This window comes from Melopsittacus undulatus, chromosome 8 (assembly GCF_012275295.1).
Source record: "Melopsittacus undulatus isolate bMelUnd1 chromosome 8, bMelUnd1.mat.Z, whole genome shotgun sequence".
Classification (NCBI taxonomy): domain Eukaryota; kingdom Metazoa; phylum Chordata; class Aves; order Psittaciformes; family Psittaculidae; genus Melopsittacus; species Melopsittacus undulatus.
The window spans coordinates 24,528,673-24,550,369 of NC_047534.1; the positions used below are offsets into that span (position 1 = coordinate 24,528,673).

Below are 21,697 nucleotides of genomic sequence, written 5' to 3' on the forward strand. Positions count from 1 at the left end.
CCTGCAGTTATTCTGACAGCTATCAAATCTAAACACAGCCTCTGGTGTGTGGTGCTGATTTAGTACTTATCACCAGGACACACATAAGGTGTTAACATGCAAAGTTACTTTTGCATGTTTGAGGAAATAGCTGAATACCAGAATCTGAGACATACACTCAAATGGATCTTTCATGCCAAAGAAATATGCTTCAGTACAGCAGACAGAACTGCAGAGAGAGCTTCAGCATTAAATCTTTCCTGCCAGGATAAGGCCATTTTTTTCTGGCATAAATATTTTTGCATTTCTAAAATGAGACCTGGCAAAGCTTTGAAGTACTGCATCTTGTTACACATGAATATTTTAACACTATGAGCTAACATATTTTGAGTTTCCAAGAAAATAATCTGATTTTCCAAGTTTCTTTGATAAATTTACAACTGCGAATGGATTTTCTTCAGCAGGGTGACTATCTGGTAAAATTAGAAGCTACACATCACCCACCAACCTGCCCATCGTTTTGCTCCTCCAGTCAGTGTAATAACATTTTTTCCTGAAAGAACAGCAAAAATCAGCTGAGAAAAATCAAGTAGGAGGCAGTTGCAAAGGACATATATATTACAAAAGAACACTGGACATTTTAAAGCATGCATTTTCATAGGCAGAAAAACAGAAAACACTTAAAAACCACAACTGGAAAAGTTATTAAAATGCTGGAATTTCACATATTTTCAAGTTTGGAATTTGTTTCTGAGTCAAAATTAAAATTTCTATTTGTAGTTAATAACAATAATCACTTGTAGTTAATAGCAATAATAGCTAATCAACAATTCCTTCATCAGATAAGGTTCAATGGTGTCACGCTATGTATTCATTTCATGTGGTCTTAGCCTTTACTTCAGAAAACTCATTTTAGGAGAATCATCAGGGCTCCCATACTACTAAATGCTTTATGCACTTTATGCATTAAATAAGGTAAGCACTTAACACCATGAGATGCTCTCTTAATTCTCTGAAGTGCTCTACCATCGCCTCCCCTTGACATTTTGCATCCAACTGAAGAACAATACAGAGTCCTAAAAATGTAAGACTACTAACTGCAACAAACAACTTTCATGTTAACAATTCTTTTCTTTCCACCCTTCAGTGCTCATAGACACTTAGAGGAAGATGACCAGAAATCCCCTCTAAAGTCTTATGAGAACAGTTACTTTGAAACCATACAAAGACATATTTACTGCAATGTTAACATTTTGCATATCTATTTTAAAGCTTTCAGCTTTTCTTTTTGGCTTACACCTATCACTTCATGGCACATTTCAACCACACAAAGGTGTTGATTTTGCAGATTCCTTGGGTTATCCATATATTTCCCATGATTCTCATCTGGGGGCAGTGAAGCTCAGCATCAAGGACCGTGGTCCTTGCTCAGTTCACCTTCTACTTAAAATTTGCCTGAATGCTTTCTGCTTCTGAAAGGTTTGTTTTTATAGGAGGAATTAAAACAACTTTATTTGGCTACATGATTATAAAAGTTTAACATTTATCAATTGATATTTTATCCCCCCCTCCATTCTAACACATAAAAATGGTAGTTTTACTCTGGATACTTCTCCATCACTTCTTAGCTTAGAACTACACATAGTTAACAAGATCTGCAACTGCCCATCTGGGCAGTATTTAAATCATTCAATTTTAATCATTTCACATTACTTACATTAAAGTAACAATGAACTGAATACATTAAAAAGAGTGAGATGGAAATGCAGCTTGAAAAATAAGCAGCCATTGGAAACCTATGTATCTACCAATGTGCATGGTGCTGGCAGCTTGGCACTTGGTACTACTAGGCAGAATGGTAAAAGATTTAGGATGTCATGACAGGATTCTCAGACACTGCATTTTTTAACAAAACCTCATTCTCTTTAATTGGCCTTAGCTGTCTTGCATAGATGAAGTCCAGCTAAGCTACAGATACAACTAATTTATTCATTACACACAACAATAATATGCCACAAGATACTTGCACTTCTAGATCCAGAAACAGATGTTTGATTTCTACTGACAGACCATACACCTTACTTAAAAATATCTATACATTGTTTAAAAAAAAGTACAATTCAGTCATGACCTAACCTTGTTGCTAACATAAGACCTGTCTGAAACCATATACAACACAAGAGTGATCAGCACAGACAAGTCTTTTACAATGTGAGCAAAATTTCCTTTTGCAACTGAAACACCGAGATTACATCTGTGTTATATACATGATGTATACTATGTATCTGTCAAAACATTTTTGGTATGATGCCATACTAAACCAGTTCTGGGGTATTGGGTGGTCCCTTATGTCAGCAAAGACATAATTATGTCTGGAAAGAGAGAAGGCACCATGATACAATGCTTGGCTTGGCTTCTGTACTGGACACTTCAGACAGGCTGCTGGCAGGGCAAGACAGACCGTAGCTATTCTGCTACATCTACTCTGTGGTCACAATAAAAATTGATTTGCTTTATTTTTTAAAAAGTATGGAAATTAAATAAATAGACTGTTTGAAATATTCACACCAGTTTTAGATTGCATTTTCATTAAAATTCCTATTAAAAACTTTGAAAGGACAAAATAAATGATGATCAGTTTACTATTTCTCACAGTTCTGTTATGGTGGTAGATGTGGAGAGTGGGCATTTTTCTTACCAAATAAATGTGTTTCATTCTACAGCAAAACTGCAAACAAGGTGAAACAGGAGAATTTATCATTTTATCTACTCTTGGTGTAATGAACTAAGTGGGATAAAAGGAAGCTTAAGCAAGAGCTGAGAAACAAAGAAACAGGGATCAGACACTTGGGGAAAAAAAAAGCCCAGAGAATGTATTTATATCTCAGTTAATAATAATAATAACAACAATAAACAAACATAACTTCAAAAGCCTTCCAAATGAAGCAGCACTTCAAATCTTTTCCTGAAGAGCACTACTGAACTATTGTTACTAGAAAGATGAAGAATTCAAACCAAACCAAATCCTAACTTAATTTTGTGACTTCATGTATCAGAAGGATGAAGGAACTGTTTTTTAACTGGAAATTAGATTGTTTATGTATATGTACACAGAGGCAAATACTTCTGTATTTAAAATGTTGACAGTATTATTCAAACTAGAGAAGCTTAAATGCACAAGGAAGATGACTTAAGAAAACACCTTTTTTATGGAAAGAACTGAAGGCTTATTGGGATTATTGGAAACTCAGTATGGAACTGGGTATTTGAAGCAAGTTTTGAGCAAAAGATGCTTCATGATGACTCTGGCTTAGGAGCAATGCAAGAGAGTCATACTGTGATAGCAGATATAAGCAGGGACATGAAGGATAAAGCACTTGGCAATTCAAGTAAGAAAGGAGTGCTCTAAGGGTATTTTCTGTTGAGTCACACAGCTGCAGCATCTAGTTACCACTTTTAACTCCTGAGGAGATCTACAGCACACTACATGCTCTTCTCTCTCTCTGGAAGGACATTATTAATAAATTTGAAAAGGTAATAAAATAGGTAATAAAAAGGTAAAAATACCTTTTATAGGTAATAAAAAAGATAGATAAATTTTCTCCTTTAATAACTTCTGTATTGTTGCAAAAAGTATTAACTGTGTCCTACATAGAAACACTGACTGGTTTAGGTTGGAAAAGACCTTAAAGACCAGCTAGTTCCAACCTCCTGCTATGGGCAGGGACGCCTTCCACTAGACCAGGTTACTCCAAGCCCTGTCTAACCTGGCCTTGAACACTGCCAGGGATGGGGCTTCCACAGCTTCTCTGGGCAACCTGTGCCAGCGCCTCACCACCCTCACAGGGAAGAATTTCTCCCTAATGTCAAATACAAGTTTCCCCTCTGTCAGTTTAAAGCCATTACCCCTTATCCTGCCACTACACGTCCTTGTAAAATGTCCCTCTCCAGATTTCTTGTAGGCACCCTTTAGGTATTGGAAGGCTGATACAGGCTCTCTCTAAATCCTTCTCTTCCCCAGGCTGAACAAGCACAGCTCTCAGCCCATCTACAAATCAATAACAAATATTGTAAAAACATATGATAGAATTTGTTTAGAACACAGACAAGGAACTCAATTAATTTCATTATTCTGCCCCAGGAAAGCTACAGAACCAAGAAATAAAGGTATCTAATTTTATTCAAAGTATGCAAATATATATTATATTGAAGACACATGACACCAGCTATTTGTCATTTCACTTGCTTTTAGGCAAGACTTCAGAAATACCCTAAAATCGTTGAGAATACCTGAGCTCAGATGGAGGATATCTGGACTTCTCCAAAGCCCTAAAATAATGTGTGAACTACTAACAGTATTTTCTAGACATATGGTCAATATGATTTGGCAGGTAAGGCTGAAAACAAGTACCACAGGTAAACGTGAAAACAACAATGCTTATGATTTGCTTCTCCTCTCCCCTAACACCACACTTAATTACATATAAGCGTGCCTGGCCACAACGTAACAAAGACCGCATTTTAGCCTTAAGATAAGTAATGAACTTTTAGTATTAAGCACTAAATTACAAGTTTCTGAAAAGAGTTTCCACAGTACCTGAAAGGCATCCTGATGTTCATTCTTTCCGCATATTTGCACAATGTCTCCCATGGACAGTGAATTTTAACAAACATGATATCACTGTTTGTAACAGCTGGCTGTAAAGAGTAGTAGCAAACAAATACATATTAATAATTCAAACCTCTATGGCACTCACCTTTCTAAAAGCATTCCTAAGGGTCAAATTCTGCATTTAGGTCTTCAAGTGACTATGCAAGTCTGAAAACACTGTAAGTGCTCTCAGCTAGATAAAGGACAATTATTAATTTGTTTCCAAACCCTGTAATAGGAGTAAGCTAGTAACTCTCTAGGCATATCTTTGGTCCCAAACACAGCAGAATTTGAGAAAGGCTGAATGAAGCATTTTTGAACATACAATAAATGAACTTATTTTAAATCCCCTCAAAATCATCTTAGATGAGCAGCTTGAAGACTATGTGTCTCCCATGTAAGGAGGAGAGTGCTCAGCTGCTGGAGATGTAGGAACAGCTGGGAGAAGACTGCCAATCCTGCTCTGCCAAATGGCAGCTCCAGGGAACAGTTAAATAATTACAGTATCTGCTATGAAATTATAAATGTGATCTCTGTACGAATTACTATTTTTTGGTAAAATCTCAAGGAATACTCCACAGTTTTTCACTGCTAATTTATTTGTACATAAAACAAGTTTCGGCATTTCAGATTATCTTTCCTTATGAACACTTCAGTTCCATATCCTTCTCCCAAGACACATTTGCTTGGGTTTTTGTAAGTAAATATTTTTGTACAGCTGAGTCTGACTATATCCTTCCAAAAGCTTAAGGGATGCAAGGTTTGGTAAGTAAAGGTAAAGTAGAATTTAGTTAAAAGATTAATAAAATCTTTACTGTTCACAATTCTAGCTGCACAGTTCCAGAAAGTCATTCCATAGTTCAGCAATACTACTTCTAGGATTTTGTTTTTCTTAAATGATGTGGATAAATAGATACTACTGGAAGACAATTTAAACCACCTGATACCTAGAATTATGATCTTAAACAAACTTCTTGTTTTCTGAAGTGTCAATTGACACCAGTAGAGATTGGGATTTTGATTGAAATTTGAACAAAACCAGGTATTTTTACAGCTAGACTGTAGCAATCTTTAAAAGCCTCAAAACAAAGTTTTAATCCACTCTCAGGTTAGTTTCTTTATGACTATTTAACATGCTGCATTCAGCTACAGCTTGCAAGGACTACAAACTGGTTAAAACCTTTAACACAGAACATGTAAGGTGATTCCATTGAGTTGAAACGTATAAATTGGGATAAAAGACACAGGCACTATAGGAGCTTACTTCAGGATAGACTAAACAGGTACCTGTTTTGTAAGTAACAGATGAAACAGCAAAAATCCAAGGCTGTTTTCCTGGCTCTGTTTTCCTTCATTTTCATATTAATACTGTCATTATTAGGGATGGATTAACTTGACACTGACAGTCTTAACCCCGTGAAAAGCAGAGACATTTAGTCCTTCATGCATTCTGCTTGAAGACATAGAGGTTATATATTAAAGCAATAACATGAATTACTGAAGCTTCTTCTGTTCTTCAAGCATAAGGAGCTGGAAGTTTTCACTCTACTACATTACACCCATATGGAGAGCACATGTGTGTGTACAAGCATGCATCCCCAGAACATGTTAAACAACAGTTAGTAGTAATTTAATAGTATCAAATGGTAGGAACAGCCTGACTGGAAAGGCTTTTAAGATTTTCAGGAATCTTTTATAAATTCAGTTAAGTATGACAATATTATAAAAGGGGGCTTATGGCACATAAGCTACAAGACTTACCTCTCGTTCTAACATCAACCCTTCTGCTCTCAAATTCTTTTCAAATGTGCTTCTTTTTTCTACCTGTGGACTTGACTTCTTGTACACCAAGATGTAATCAATGCGCTTTTTTCCATCTTTGAAGAAGAGCCCTGATGATGCCATGCCATCAGCCTGCAGACAAGAGAATAAAAATCTACTGAATATGGCACCTGTGAAGACGAAAAGCCCCATCACGAACTGCATGTAACAGGATTTCCTAAAGCATAGAAAAGTCCATGTATCTGCAGGATGAATATGTAAAGAAGTAACAAGAACAGGCAGTTCACATGCATCTTTTGCTCAGGATTTCAAAATACTTAGAATGAAATAAAATAAAATAACTCCACAGGACCCATATTCTACCCATGTCCTTCAGCTGAACAAAAACCTTAAAATTATTATGTATATATAGATATGAACTTCCATTAATCCTTACTTTCCAGCAGCAACTGCTGGAAAAAAAATAAAGGCAAGGTAATAAAATCAAATTTCCAGCTTTGTACCCGGCCAAATTTTACAGACCAAGCATACTTGTATTTTCTCCAAAAGAGAAATAAATCTAAAAAAACTTAAAAAGATATGCTACTGATTGGAATGTTTTCCTGCATATTCTGGCTGAGGTACTTTTCAATGCTATATCAGCAATACTTAGATTTTATCTCATTCCTTCCCACCATGTTTGTGACCAAAAGGGATTCTCTGACCTTGATACGGAAACCCCTGCTTTATATGCTGCTGCTGCAAGCTATTTTTGCATTCTGTCTTTTGCATGATTCAGAATAGACAGTGACAGTAACAACTGGTGTCAGACTGTGAGGATTTGAAAACTGAAAAGGTAAACTGAGAAACTGTCATGATCTTCTGGAGAGTGCAGCACTCATTTTAACACAAACTGTCCAGAACAAGCACATTAGGTTGAAGTAAGATACATTACACCTCTACATATGGGACCAGAAATCTATGAGTACTGCATCTTTTAGCTAATATGATGCTAGCCTTTGAAATTCATCCTATTTGGATTATTGCCTCCTCCCTGGCAGTGTTCAAGGCGAGGCTGGATGAGACTTTGACCAACCTGGTCTTAGTGCTCCTGCCCATGGCAGGGGGTTGGAGCTAAATGAACTTTAAGGTCGCTTACAACCCAAAACAGTCTGTGATTCTATGATTCTATTAGATAAGAAATTTATTATACTCAAGAGTTATATCCTATAGTTACACTCTCTATTGATAAACAGAACCAAGTGTTAGCACATGCTATCAGCAGTGTAAATACTGGATACCAGGTCACTTGTTTCTATGTGAAAAGTTTTTCTTACTTCCACATACCTCACTGCCACCTTTCTACATATTTAGTACTTCTGAGAACTCCTCGGTCTGCAACAACTAGTTTTCTAACAAGATTCTTCCTCTTTCTCTGGTTTCTTAACTTCTAAAGCAAAAGCAAAGGAAAAGTAATTCTCAGCTAGTGTTGCATCACAGCTGGGAACATTATTTAAATAGATTAAGCTTCAATTTAGAATAATAAAATTGTTTAGGTTGGGAAAGACCTTTAGGTTCATCAAATCCAACCACTAACCTAACACAGACAAACCCAACAGGAAACCATGTCCCTAAGTGCCACATCTACATGTCTTAAAAGTCTCCAGGAATGGTGACTTCACCACTTCCCTGGGCAGCCTGTCCCAATGCTTGACAACCCTTTAAGTGAAGAGATTTTTCCTAGTCTCCAATCTAAACCTCTCCTGGTGGAACTTGAGGCCATTACCTCTTGCCCTATCACTTGTTACTTGGGAGAAGAGACCAACACCCACCTCACTACAACCTCTTTTCATGTAGTTGTGCAGAGTGATAAGTTCCCCACTGAGCATTCACTTCTCCAGACTAAGACCCCTCCGTTCCCTCAGCTGTTCCTCACCACACTTGTGCTCCAGGCCCTTCATCAGCTCAGTGTCTCTTCTCTGGATCCGCTCCAGCACCTCAATGTCTCTCTTGAAGTGAGAAGTCCCAAACTGAACACAGAACTCAAGATAGTGGCCTCTCCAGTACTGAGCACAGGGGGACAGACAATCACTGCCCTGGTACTGCTAGCCACAGTAGTCCTGATACAGGCCAGGATGCTGTTGGCCTTCTTGGCCACCCATGCACACTGCTGGCTCACATTCAGCCAGCTGTTGACCAGTGCTCCCAGGTCCTTTTCCACTGGGCAGTTTTCCAACCATTTAACTACAGTTAAGCTTATTTTCTCTTCAGCAGCTGGTGATGGAATCAATTGCTTGTTTTTCCAGACAACACTTCTCAAAATTAACCATAAAAGCCTTTTGTTACCTGCTCCAAGATACACTCCTGCTTATGTATGTTATTAACAAGCCTACAAATACAAAATGGTGCTAGAAGTCTCAACTTTGTCAGGGCAGGGAAGGTAAGATGCCCAATGTAACCAAGAGAAACAATATGGAAACTGGAAAACAATTAGTAGAAATGGACAGACATAGGAAGAATGATCTTCCAATCATAAATTATTTTGGAAGTTTGCTGAGAACAGGAAATACCCTTTCCTTTTGTTTGGCTTTTGAATCCAGAATTTCCTTTTTAATTCCCATGAGAAATTAAGAATAAAAGGAAAAAATAATTTATCAATATACTGGTAAAACAATTTTTGAAGACTAGAATACCACATGTTCTATTGTAATTTTATGCATTCTTCTACTTCGATTTATCCCAAGATATTCAGATAAATAGTATTGTCCAAATTAATGTAGTCAAAATGGTTAAGCAAGATTATTAGTGCACTGATGTCATGGTTTAAAACCAAGTCCGCACAGCTCGTTCACTCACTCCCCTCCTCGCTCCCCCAGCTACCAGAGAGTTAGGAAGGAGAATCCAAAGAATGTAGCCCCCACGGGTTGAGATAAGAACGGTTTAATTGCTAAGGTATAACACAAATCACTACTGCCATTACTACTACAAATAATAATGATAAAGCCAATAACAGGTGAAGAGAATACAACACCTCACCAGCCACCGACCCATAACTCACCCCACCCTGCCTGACCGAGTACCAACCAATACCTCCTCCATCCCCCCCAGAGCTCCAGCCCTTCCGGACTTCTCCCAGTTACATCCTGGGCATGACGTGCTATGGTATGGAATACCTCTTTGGCTAGCTTGGGTCAGGTGTCCTGCCTCTGCTTCCTCCCAGCTTCCCCTCCTCCCTGGCAGAGCATGAGCTCAGAAAAAGACCTTGGACAAACCAAACATTTGAGCAGTAACTCAAAACATACTTGCTATCAGCAACCGTTCTCAGCCCGAAAGTCAAAACACAGCAGTGCACCAGCTACCAAGAAGAAGAATGACTGCTACTGCTCAAACCAGGACAACTGAATACAGGGTTTGTCACTCCTAAGAATTCTAGATGCAGACAGTAATAAACCCAGAATTTTTTATTATTTTTAAATGCCACAAACATAATAATCTAAAGACACAAGATGCAGACAGAGATTTGAAGGTGAGGTAGTGGACTCAAGTTTTGAATATGAAAATTTTTAAATACCCAAACTTTTTTCAGGTTTAAGACACAAGCAACAAATCTTCAACAATGAAGAATTCCTGCACAAATATTTCACAAAAGCAGACCAGAGCTGCTTTTGTGCTCCATGAATCAGGTAAAAGGAGACAGAAAAGGCCAGAAAAATTTCCCCCAAAAGGGGAGATCTGAAACTTCTGTTATACAATTTCTGCTCATGCAAGTTCTGCACAGACATTGTGCAAATTAAATCTATCCTTCTGTAATAAACTTCTGCCTTTCTTTGGATTATTACTTCTAGCCTTTCTTTCATAATTTCTAAATTATTTTCTTCAGTCTTGGAAAAACATGTTTTCTTTCTCAGATTAACAACAGTCTGCAAATACGCCCTCAGATTCATCTGCCTCAAACAGAATTCTTTGGGAGCAATGTTCAATAAATAATGAGCTGCACTGATGGTAGAGAGAAGTGTTTCATCTGTTCATCGCAGAGCACTTTCAGAGTACTACTGCCACCAGCTAAGAAGTGTGACAGAGAAGCCACTCACCACAACTGTGCTGGGAACCTGACCTTTATTGATTTTAGGACTGATTCACTTCAACACTACTGGCACCACTAGTTCCACTTTAGTGCAATTCTCAAGCAATGCTGTCCACCTTTATTAACAAGAATATCAGGAAAAGAAATTATCTGGTAACTTAGGTGGAGTTTTTTTCAGTTGATGTGAAGGAGCTTCATAAGGTGTACAGAGAACAGGGAGCAGTCATTACAATTAAACATGAGTCAAGGTATATTGGCAATCATCTATACCTATGAAAGGGAATAAGTCTCTTAGTACAAAGGGCATCCAGGGAAAGCACATTCAATATTTGTGTGCTCTTTTGGACCAATAAATCACAGAATCCCAGAATCCCAAGGGTTGGAAGGGACCTCAAAAGATCATCTAGTCCTACCCCCCTGCAAGAGCAGGGTAACCTAGAGTACATCACACAGGAACTTGTCCAGCCGGGCCTTGAGTATCTCCAACCCACCTGGGCAACCTGTTCCAGTGCTCTGTCACTCTTACAGTAAAGAAGTTCTTCCTGATGTTAATGTGGAACCTCCTATGCTCCAGTTTACACCCATTGCCCCTTGTCCTGTCACTGGATATCACTGAAAAAAGCCTAGCTCCATCATCCTGACACTCACCCTTTACATATTTGTAAACACTGATGAGGTCACCCCTCAGACTCCTCCAAGCTAAAGAGACCCAGCTCCCTCAGCCTCTCCTCATAAGGGAGGTGTTCCACTCCCTTAATCATCTTTGTGGCTCTGCGCTGGACTCTTTCAAGCAATTCCCTGTCCTTCTTGAACTGAGGGGCCCAGAACTGGATGCAATATTCCAGATGTGGCCTCACCAAGGCAGAGTAGAGGGGAGGAGAACCTCTCTTGCCCTATTAACCACACCCTTTCTAATGCACCCTAGGATGCCATTTGCCTTCTTGGCCACAAGGGCACACTGCTGGCTCATGGTCATCCTCCTATCCACCAGGACCCCCAGGTCCCTTTCGCCTTCACTCCTTTCCAGCAGGTCAACCCCCAACCTGTACTCATTCTTTCATCTTTTTCTCAACACATCAGAGGAGAAAAGCATCAGAAGAAATATTTTGTGCAAAGCCCTTACTCTCCTCTATTTTCTTTTAAGATTTCCTGTTTCACTTGAAACATGGACTGATCAATGTCTGCTTTTTTTCTCTAATCTTCATCCTCTCTACCTCCTTAGTTTTCCAGATTTTCTGAACAGCATCCACCTTATCAGCTCACCTGCATTTACACACATGTGAGAACTTAAGTTTGAATTGAAACATTCCTTTTAGAATACTGCTGTATAATTCAGCTTGCAAACTCAACATTTTAACTTCACCTTGTTCTTCCCAAGTCTTTAAATATTATCTAATTGTGTACTGAGGCTGTGAAGCTATTCTTCACTCAACAGTAATTTCATTCATAATGCAGAATAGTAACACACTGGTTTGCATCAGAGTAGAAGAAAACTTGAGGCTTCAGCACTACAGATCTGCTGCAGTTCCTTAGTTTTATTTATTATTTAACAACATTTTTGGGTGATTCACAGCTTGTGATTATTATAATAAATAACATGACACACTGCTTTGAAGTCTGATACAGTGTAAAATTCAAAATACTGACATAGTTATTCAACTGAAGTTTAATAGTTTACACAAAACAAGTTAATCAATTTAACCTAGAAAAAGGTTTTGCTCAAGCCAAAAAAGTGAAAATATAACGCAAATATTTAGCAAAGTTATAAAATAAGAGTTTACATTTCTATTCATATGTGGTATATGAAGATTTTCCTTTAATTGAGCCAACATCAAGGGATTTTTTCAAGAAACTATTTATTTTTCAGATTCTAATTAATAATCAATGTGCAATTTACAAAGTGGGAACAGCTGTTTTACAGGCTCTTTCTCTCCCCAATTAATTTAAACAGCACAATTCACAGAAATTATAACTATTTAAACTCTACTGACTTCAGTCTACTAATTAAAATTTTACCAATTTTTAGAAAAGTGAGTCAGAACCATTCCCAAAACAATAAGCAAGTTTTAGATTCATATAAGAGTAAATGACATAGTATGCACTGTAACACAATTTACCAGAACCCCTTCCCTCCATTCCCTGTTCATGTAGGGATGCGAAATTCTTCTCTCTATCCCTTTCCCAAGCTCAGCTACTCCATTTGCAGCTTTATCTGCATTTCCATAAATACTTGTAGTGGGTTTGTGTGGCAAGGTTTTGGTAGCACAGGGACTACAGTGACAGTTTCTGATGCTAGAAGATGCTAGAAGCTTCCCCTGTCTTTGATGAAGCCAATGCCAGATGGCTCCAAGATGGACCTGCAGCTGGTCAAGGCTAAGCCCATCAGTGATGGTGGTAGCACCTCTGGGATAACAGATTTAAGAAGGGGAAAAAGTTGCTGCATGACAGCAGTTGCAGCTAGAGACAGGAGTTTGAAGTCAAGGACTATTGTTCACTTAATAAGCAGATATAAGGAAGTTTTACATTAATATAAACATCTAGAAAACATCAACTTACAGCCATAATCAAAAACAGAAGTATTCACTTACATAAGTGCCAACTGATACAGTACACAATAATTAAGCCACGATGTATTTGGTTTGCTTCTACACTAGACAGAATGAAGTTCAACTTTCCTCTGTGTGATGGTGTGATTTAGATTGTAAAATTGCATAAAGGAAAGTAAATATTCCAACAGACTGGTATCTGAGATCCAAAACATGGACGTGCACAGCTGGGCCTTGGAATTCTCTCCCCTGCATCTTTTTATTTCATTGCATTGATGCTTAGAACAAAATTAATTTCCTCCCTAAGACAGCCTGAACCTTCTGACAGCTAAATGGGCTAGAGAAAAATAATTTTGATAATAATGAAGATGCATGCTAAAGAGAGACTCACTCACATGTCTTGGTTTTTTGTTTGTTTGTTTGTTTGTTGTGGTCAAGGAAAATCAGCTTGGAATGGAGGAGTAAGAGGAGAAGAATGAAACTTTCACTGTAAAACACAACAGTTATCAGAAGTGGGGCAAGGAAAAGCAGTTTTCTGTAACTCTTCATATCTTGGTTTTTAAGACGTAATAATAAAGGGTTTAGTGCTATTAAATCATGTATAAGACAGAAGTAGCCATGGAAACAATCTGAGGACCTAGGACACGAATTCTGACAGAGATAGTTTGATGTGTGAAATTCTTCATCATAGTAGCTACTTAAAACTGCAATATCTACATGAATAGCTTTCCTGTTTTGAGTAGAATGGTTATTTCTCACAAAAAAACCCACACCTGTCTTCCAATGTAATTTAGTGTTCTTAGAAGCTCATAAGATGCTATTAAGTAGAGGAACTACTGATCCATGGAAACCACCTCCTTTATTTTCATTACTAATTCTTCCTAATACTGTTACCATGAACTTTACATTGATGTCTTCAGTAATATTTACACTGAAGGATGCCACCATTTCAGTGGCTAGTGTCTACAGTCAGAGCTTATAACTCAACTCTTCCCTTAAGTTATTTTCTGGAAATAAATACATGTCTAATACTAACTGCAACAGCCTTATTTCCATGAAAAAAGCCAGATACCTAATTGATACTTGCATTGTTTCAAAATGTTTAAAAATCAAACCTACAACACTAAAAAGTTCACAGGCTTCTGAAGTTACATGGAATTAGCTGTGAAAATATTTTAAAAGATATTAAAACAGCAGTAGGTATTTTTTACATTTTAAAAATCATACTCCAATGAAGACAACCCTAAGATGTGCTTGATGAGAAATTTCCTAAGCACACAACTAAGTTTGCAGTCATCTTGTCTTTGAAGGGGTTTGGAATGGATAAGCCAGAAATACATTTATTATATTCATCCTTTCAGTTTCCTAATTCCAAAAATATAGATCAATTGATTTTAAGTTCCCATTGTTTGGATTTTGGGTTGGTTTTTTTTTTTTTTTGTTTTGCCCATGAGCATAACAACCTTGGAAAGAAAATTGGGGACATATTTGCATATGCAAAGATATCCAAACTAACTTGGGCATCAAAGACAACAAAGACTGGTTAATATGACAGGCTGCTATAGTTACCCAAGCTAATGCATTTCAGTGTATACTACACTGTACTGTGCAGAACCTAGCTATTTTCTGAGCACAGAGGAAGACTTCCAGAAACATCTGACTGTGCTAACAAAATAATTAGCATTTATTTTAGCTTCTTCACAAAGGGCATCTTGTTCGTTTTTGTTTGGTTTTGTTCTGTTCAGCCCTACAGAGTAAGCATGAAAAATCTGTTTCTATATAATACAAAAAGTATATGTTGCTTCAGGAAAGTAATAATTTTAGGTGATCTTATGCAAAATTTTGAGCATAAGTCTGTTCTGTGTTACTGTATGAGGAAGCAGCAATGGAGGATGTTTGGAGACAGGAGAAGGTTTCTCATTTCTAATACTTAACCACTTCTATTTGCTCTGTAAGTCCAATAAGGAGGCCTTAAAAAGAAGCATCCTGACATGGCCACTGAACATTTTTTTTTACATGTTTATTTTTAAAAACTTTCATCATTATGATAATATTACTCACTACTTTCCCTGCATCTCCTAAGGTTTTAATGTCAGGATTTTGGTTTTGGGGGTTTTTTTGTTTTGTTTGTTTGTTTGTTTGTTTTTACCAAAATCTCACAGCTGATGAGAGCCATGCACTGAAAGCATAAAGACGAAGTTAACTCTTTTTGCACTTTACCATGTCATTCTGTTCTGGTACAACAATTTCATCTGTTATCATTCCTTTTGAAATTTATTTACTTCTGTGATATTAGACTGCATTTGTGGACTACTCCTTATCTATCAGGCTCCCTTTGCTATTCTCCTTTCCATCACACTGCTGTCAGCTCACAACATCTTGTTCTTATATACACACTAAAACATTTTTATTGCCAAACCCTCTCTTTCAGCATGTATGCTTGACTTCCACTGAAAGCAGAAGCAGGATTGCGAGTAAAATAATGTATGTGAAACTGTTGATAAATCAACAGGATTAGAATACACAGCACAAATCTGTGCAACTCTGAAAGTTATGGACTTAAAGAGGAAAAAAAGAAACCAGAAAATAATTTCTGTAAATGTGTTTAAGATAAGATAAAATATTAAGATTGAAGAATGCTTTTATTCCACAGATACTACATTTAATTTATTCTAGTTGTCAAAACTACCATAACATTCTGTAAGCAAAAATTTGTTTTGCAGGAGAGAGAGGGACATGTCCAAAATCACAAAGAATCCAATAAAATGCCTAAACAATGTATTTCACATTTTCACAGGATGATTTATTCTTTACTAATCATTGTAATAATCTACTCCAAACATTCTGAGTTTTGCTTAAAGTATAACAAATTTTTAGCACCATGCCCAGCTCATTAGATACAATTCTCCATATACTTTGGCCAATTGCTGTTATAAGATATTCTTTAAAATTCCTTAGGGGTTAAAGAACATTTCCAGGGACTGAAAGAGAAAAGAGAAATAATTTCAGATGCTATCCAACACCAAGCTAGTCCAGACACAAAAGGCAGTATACTAGGCTGCTATTTAGGCAGTTTCTTTATAGTTCCTGAACCCCTAGTGATAACATGTGAACTTTGTTCCAAATATTTTCTTTACCTCACCAGACAGCAAAACACACTACCAAGATAAAAAACTGATAAAAAGAAATCATCCATGAGAGTAACAATAGTGAAGTTGATGAAAGGAAATGGAAGTGTAATTTCTCAAATATTCCTATCTTGCTGCTATACATGTGGCAGTAATTGGTACAGAAAAGAATTCATTGCTACTGACTTCACAGCTTTTCTGTACAAATGTTGCCTTCCATTCAAGTGACAGAGTCTATTTAAGCCTGCATTCCTTTCTTAGTGAAACTAGAATATTTCAAACATCAACTTTCCAGTCAGGAACCTTCTCATTCCTACATTTCCCTTGCAATAGCAGATACTGCTCATTTGGTACTTTGCTGAGTAGCCACTTGTTGGCATCATTCCTCTGTGTGAGATCCCGTTGGCACAAATACATACATGAAATTATACTTTCCACCCAATCTCAGCAGTCGTTGGTGATGAAAAGATGTCTGACATGGATAAGGAAGACATGGGTCTGAACTCACAATTTTTCATTTATGAGATCTGTTGATTCTTAAATTATACTAGCTTACACTAACCATCAAGGAAACAAGAAAAGCAGGTAAGTGTCAAGATGAATGTCGGCCTCCAGATGCTATCTCAAAATTACCTGATATTTCTAAAGCTTTAAAACTGCAGCAATACAAACCAGATTTATGGAAAGAGACACTTTGTGTGTGCCATCTGAAACACTAAATAATTCTTGGTCAGACTGAGAAGACTGTTTTTATTGCAATTGATCAGTTTCTTTTCCAAGTATATGAGAGTACTTACCAGCTGTAAAGATGAACAGCCTTCTGTGATTTCAGCAGTCTCAAAAAGAATTAGGTGTCTGTTCTGCTAGTTTTATATCCATTTTGGGAAGATGTTTCCCTTAGACATCTTACACTAACTTCCACAAAGACTTGTACAATAATCCAAAGGCAAAATAGTAACCTTCTTTTCTAACACAAAAGTAATCTAAATCCCCTCTGCCTTTTCCCAGTAGAGGCAGAAAAACAATAAATAGGAGGAGAAATCTGCTTTGTTGCCTTAAGTGCTGCTGTTGGCTCAGGTAGAGTTAATTTTCTTCATAGCAGCTGGTATGGGGCTATGGTTTGGATTTCTGCTGAAAACAGTATTAATAATTCAGGGATGTTTTCATTCCTGCTGAGCAGTGCTTACACAGAGCCAAGGCCTTCTCTACCTCTCGCACCACCACACCAGTGAAGAGGCTGGGGCTACATAAGGAGTTGTCAATGCTAAATGCTAGACATGGCTTCAGGAGACTGGTTTTAAACCCTGAAGTACTTTGTTCAGTATGTCAGGGCAGGAGATTGAACAATAAGAAGCACATTTTTGTTTCAACTTAATACAAATAAAAGGCTTCTCTTTAAACTTTGAAAGTTAGTTTAGTTGCTCTTAAAAACTTTGTATCAGTCCTGAATGCAAGGCTTGGAGAAAACACAGCTAGTGGTCATTTTATATTTTATACAGAACTATAAAAAATACCTTGCTTTAGCACAAAAACTGCCTGTCACTATGCAGAAATTATCTGTTACTAGATGATCTCTGTAGTGGCCTTCCCTGCTATTAAAAATATTTAACGCTCTGTAACAGTCTAAACACTGCAGATTCTGTGCTGTTTTTTCTGTCATTTAGGCCACATGTAACATAAAATACTTTGTCTAATTAATCAGCAAAATCAAATAAGAACATCCATTCTTATTTCTGCCTCTATTCAGCTAACCTTGAAGAAAAAAGAAAAAAAAAAAAAAAAGATAGACCTGTGACCACAAAAACTCTTATTGCAATGGTTTAGGTTAAGTATCCCTGCCCATGGCAGGCAGTTGGAACTAGATGATCTTTTAAGGTCTCTTCTAATCCAAACCATTCTATGATACTATGATAAGCCTTTTCTGTCACTACTGAAGTTATATTTTCATGTCCCTGATTTCTGATGTGTAACAAAAATTACCTATAAACCTATCTAAAAGTTATTAGATAAATATTATAAAAAAGTTTTTCTAAAACCACCCCATGAAATGGAGTCTGGGAGATCACATCAATGCACACGTGTACAAGAATTCCTGTAGGAATGGTGATCAGTATGACGAGAACAAGCTTTACAACTCGTGAAAAGTGCATTCAATGCTCAAGTCACAAACTGCAAGAGGCATAACATGATACATGATAGAGCTGTATAAGGGTCAACTGAAGAATATATTGTATGTAAAGCACAGAATCTTAAAGCAATTTAAGAATTTCTGGATTTGTAGTGTGGAATTATTCATGTCTTTATATAACAAACATCAGAGAATCACTGGTAAAAATTGGGCTGCTGAATTACACTACTTCCGGTGTGTGAAGAATTAAAATATTCAGGATTTCCTGAGGTTAGGCTGTTCATCACACATTTACAAGTAATTATTCTTAATGGAAAGGACAAATAAGGATCTTCCAGAGCAGAACAGTAATAAAAATACATGTTTTGAAATGAAAGTCCATCCTATTTCTTTGGCATTATAGTGGACAAACTGCTGTAGGAAATGCACTGTGATGAATACTGTGATTAGGTAACTACTAAGGAAGATAACATGTCAGTTTTACCAGGGAAGATGGCTTTTCCAGTGCTTTAGCTGAGGGTCCTGAAAATACTCTTACATTCTCCTGTACACAAGTGAATTTTATCCTTCACTCATTGTGAAAGATATAATTTGGATTTTGGTTACACGGAGAATCCTACCCTTTAAATTATTCACTACATGAACATCATTCTTCTAAACTCTCATAATTTCTTGAGACCTCCCAGCTGACATGAATTTCACAACTTGCTGGGAAACCTAGGTCTTAAATTCTGTGCAATACAATTTTTTTGAAAAAAGTCCACTGCCTTTTAGCTTTAGTTTAGTTGATAGAAATCATTAGAACCCTAGATTCTATATAATTTTGGTCACTTTTAGTACAGAGAATTCCATTCACTGATTCTGCAGGTCAAACTATAATCTTTCTATATTATTTCTTTTACATGAGATGCTCATTTAAGATGCAATTTACTTAATCCCTTGAAAATTATATCTTAAAATATTTAAGCACATTCTGATAATTGATACGATTTAATAAAGGTTTGTGTCTGTTACCTTTAAAGACGATTTGGTCTGAGGTTCTGTTTTCTGCCTGGTAAGTTTGTTTTGAAGAAGCAATGACTGATCTGTACGAGCATCATAATTTCCATGTTCTGAATCATCTGTGTATGTGTCTTTTTCCTTTCCTATGCCTGAAGGAAAACCAGAAGAAAACAGTGGACTCATTTTAGGTTACAGAAGAAAGAAACTAACAGTATTGTTAGAGCCAGAGTTGAATATTCATTTTAGTTATCCACTTTTTAATAACTTTTAGTCTATGTATCCCTTCTTGCAAAAGTTTTTTACTGAAATGTCATCATCTCTTCCTTAAGCTAGAAGTGACTTTTATTTTTAGTAGAAGGCCTATAGAAACACTTCTATTATCATTCAAATTGAAAAAGCCCACAACATTCTTTACAGTACCTAAAAAAAACCCAAACAATCCAAACCCAATGCAATATAAAGCAAATATTCAAATGTTTTTCTGCTTGATTTACACTTGTCCAGACTCAGAACATGTTATCACATAGGAAGGTGCATCTTGCAGACCTGAGTAACCTCTCATGCTTTAAATTTAAACAAGCAATAAAAATGCCTGATGGGCCTACACTCATGCTGCTCATACTTGGTTATAGTATTTGAAAATTTGCATATTAAGGTATTGCTGTGACCACTCGAGAACATATTTTAAGAGGTACCCCTATCAGTGGCAGAAGACAGTTAACACAATGAAGAAAGTGTTTACATTGGATTTTTAATTGCTCAACAAAAGTTTCTATTAAAAGTTGAGTATCCAAAGAGAGCTGCAAATGACTGAGAACCATCCTCAAAGCTTACAAAGATCCACTCTAACAGACTAGATTTCTACCTGAATCACCACTGCAGGCAAGTTAGAAGGATTCAAGTCTCTGAGTCACTCTACAGCCTCTTTCAGAAGGGAGACATTTTCCAGACATGTAATTTTCTTGCATATTCTCCATCAAAAAATCATGACAATACTTACCATACTTACCCAGCAGGGGTAAAATGAGGGGTAATTTCTGCGCAACATTGGACCATGTAAGTTATAATGAATGCTGGAAAATGGTTAGTCTTGAAAAAATATTTTAAAGATGAAAAAGATGGAATAATTATTCCTACACAATTATATCTTGGACAAGTTGAAAAGAGATATTCAGACAAAAAAGTTATCCAGAAATACTGAGTTAAGTTCCCATCTCAGCTTTCACATCAACACGGGAAAAGTCATGGGGGACTGGGAACAGCATTTAGCCCAATTACTCTAAACACTGAATAGATGTCAAGAAACAAGTCATGGTTGCTGTGGGATCCACAGTCTTGAGCTTCCCAAATTTTATATTCATAAAAGCTCATCTGTAACAACAAAGTATTTTTCAATAAGCTGTTCAGTTAAATTCTCCACAGTAAGTACTACAGAAAAGAAACCCCAAACAACAATTTTCTCACATAGCCTAAATATTTCTGATATGGAAAATTACACCAGAATATTTACCAAGGGTTGTTCTTTCTGAAATTGAGCTACTTGCATGATTACACAAAACAAGGCCCTGGTAATTCCTGACTTTGATATTAACCTCAGTACATCTGTGGAGGGATTTCTTAATATATGAAATAGCCTGTTTTAATTGTCAGAGCACCAACCTCAGGGATTTTATTTTAAGCAATATTTTAATCTTAGTATACAGGTTAGTCTCTGGTCCACAAAAATGAATGCAGTAAAAAGACTGTGAAGTAGGTTTCAAGTAGGAGGTATACAAAGTAGAAAACAGGATACTTAAGCAAGATTTTAGTCATGGCCAGATGTGAGGAGCTCTCAGCTTTAATAAAGATCAAGAGCTTGTAACAGAAGCCAGTAAAATGAAGAGACAGGACTACAAAAATGGAACGGAAATAGGATATTTAAGCCGAAAGACTCTACTTGTATTAAAAAGTCTATTTTTATGAGGGAAGTTTTAGAGGATTAGACATTATGAGTACACCTAATACTAAAAAAAAAAAAGCTTTGCAAAAATACCTAATGTTTTTTCAACTTCTTAAAGCCATGAAACAAGCTTTCCATTAGCAGTCAACATATTTTTACCTACTAAGCTTTTATTTATGTTTTCAAGGACACAGCTTTGAAGTGTAGCATATATTTTCCATTAAAAAAAAAATTATCACCTTCCACCTAGAGATACCTGCTATCTCTGTCTCAAATGTAGCACAAAAGGGATTTAGCAACAAAACTCCCCATAAAAATACATTTAGAATTAAAGAGGTGCATTTCTTATATAAAATTGAACAATACTTCTTACTATATCTCTGAGCAGCTGATTACTTATTCTATGCACCTAAAGCAATGTCCCACAAAGTAAAAAAGGGAGGAAAGAAGAAATGAAGATTAAAACACGGCATTTAAAC

General features: G+C 36.7%; 1 protein-coding gene across 1 annotated transcript in view; it reads right to left on the reverse strand.

The window, feature by feature from the left end:
• ANO3 (anoctamin 3) overlaps positions 1-21,697 on the reverse strand; it is a 201,549-nt gene that overhangs the window by 48,549 nt on the left and 131,303 nt on the right. The window contains exons 4-7 of the mRNA XM_031050410.2: positions 19,292-19,428; positions 6,392-6,544; positions 4,577-4,677; positions 488-532 (exon numbers count right to left, since the gene is read on the reverse strand). Of these exons, the coding sequence (XP_030906270.2) occupies positions 488-532; positions 4,577-4,677; positions 6,392-6,544; positions 19,292-19,428 (436 nt within the window). The remainder of the gene's footprint in view (positions 1-487; positions 533-4,576; positions 4,678-6,391; positions 6,545-19,291; positions 19,429-21,697) is intronic.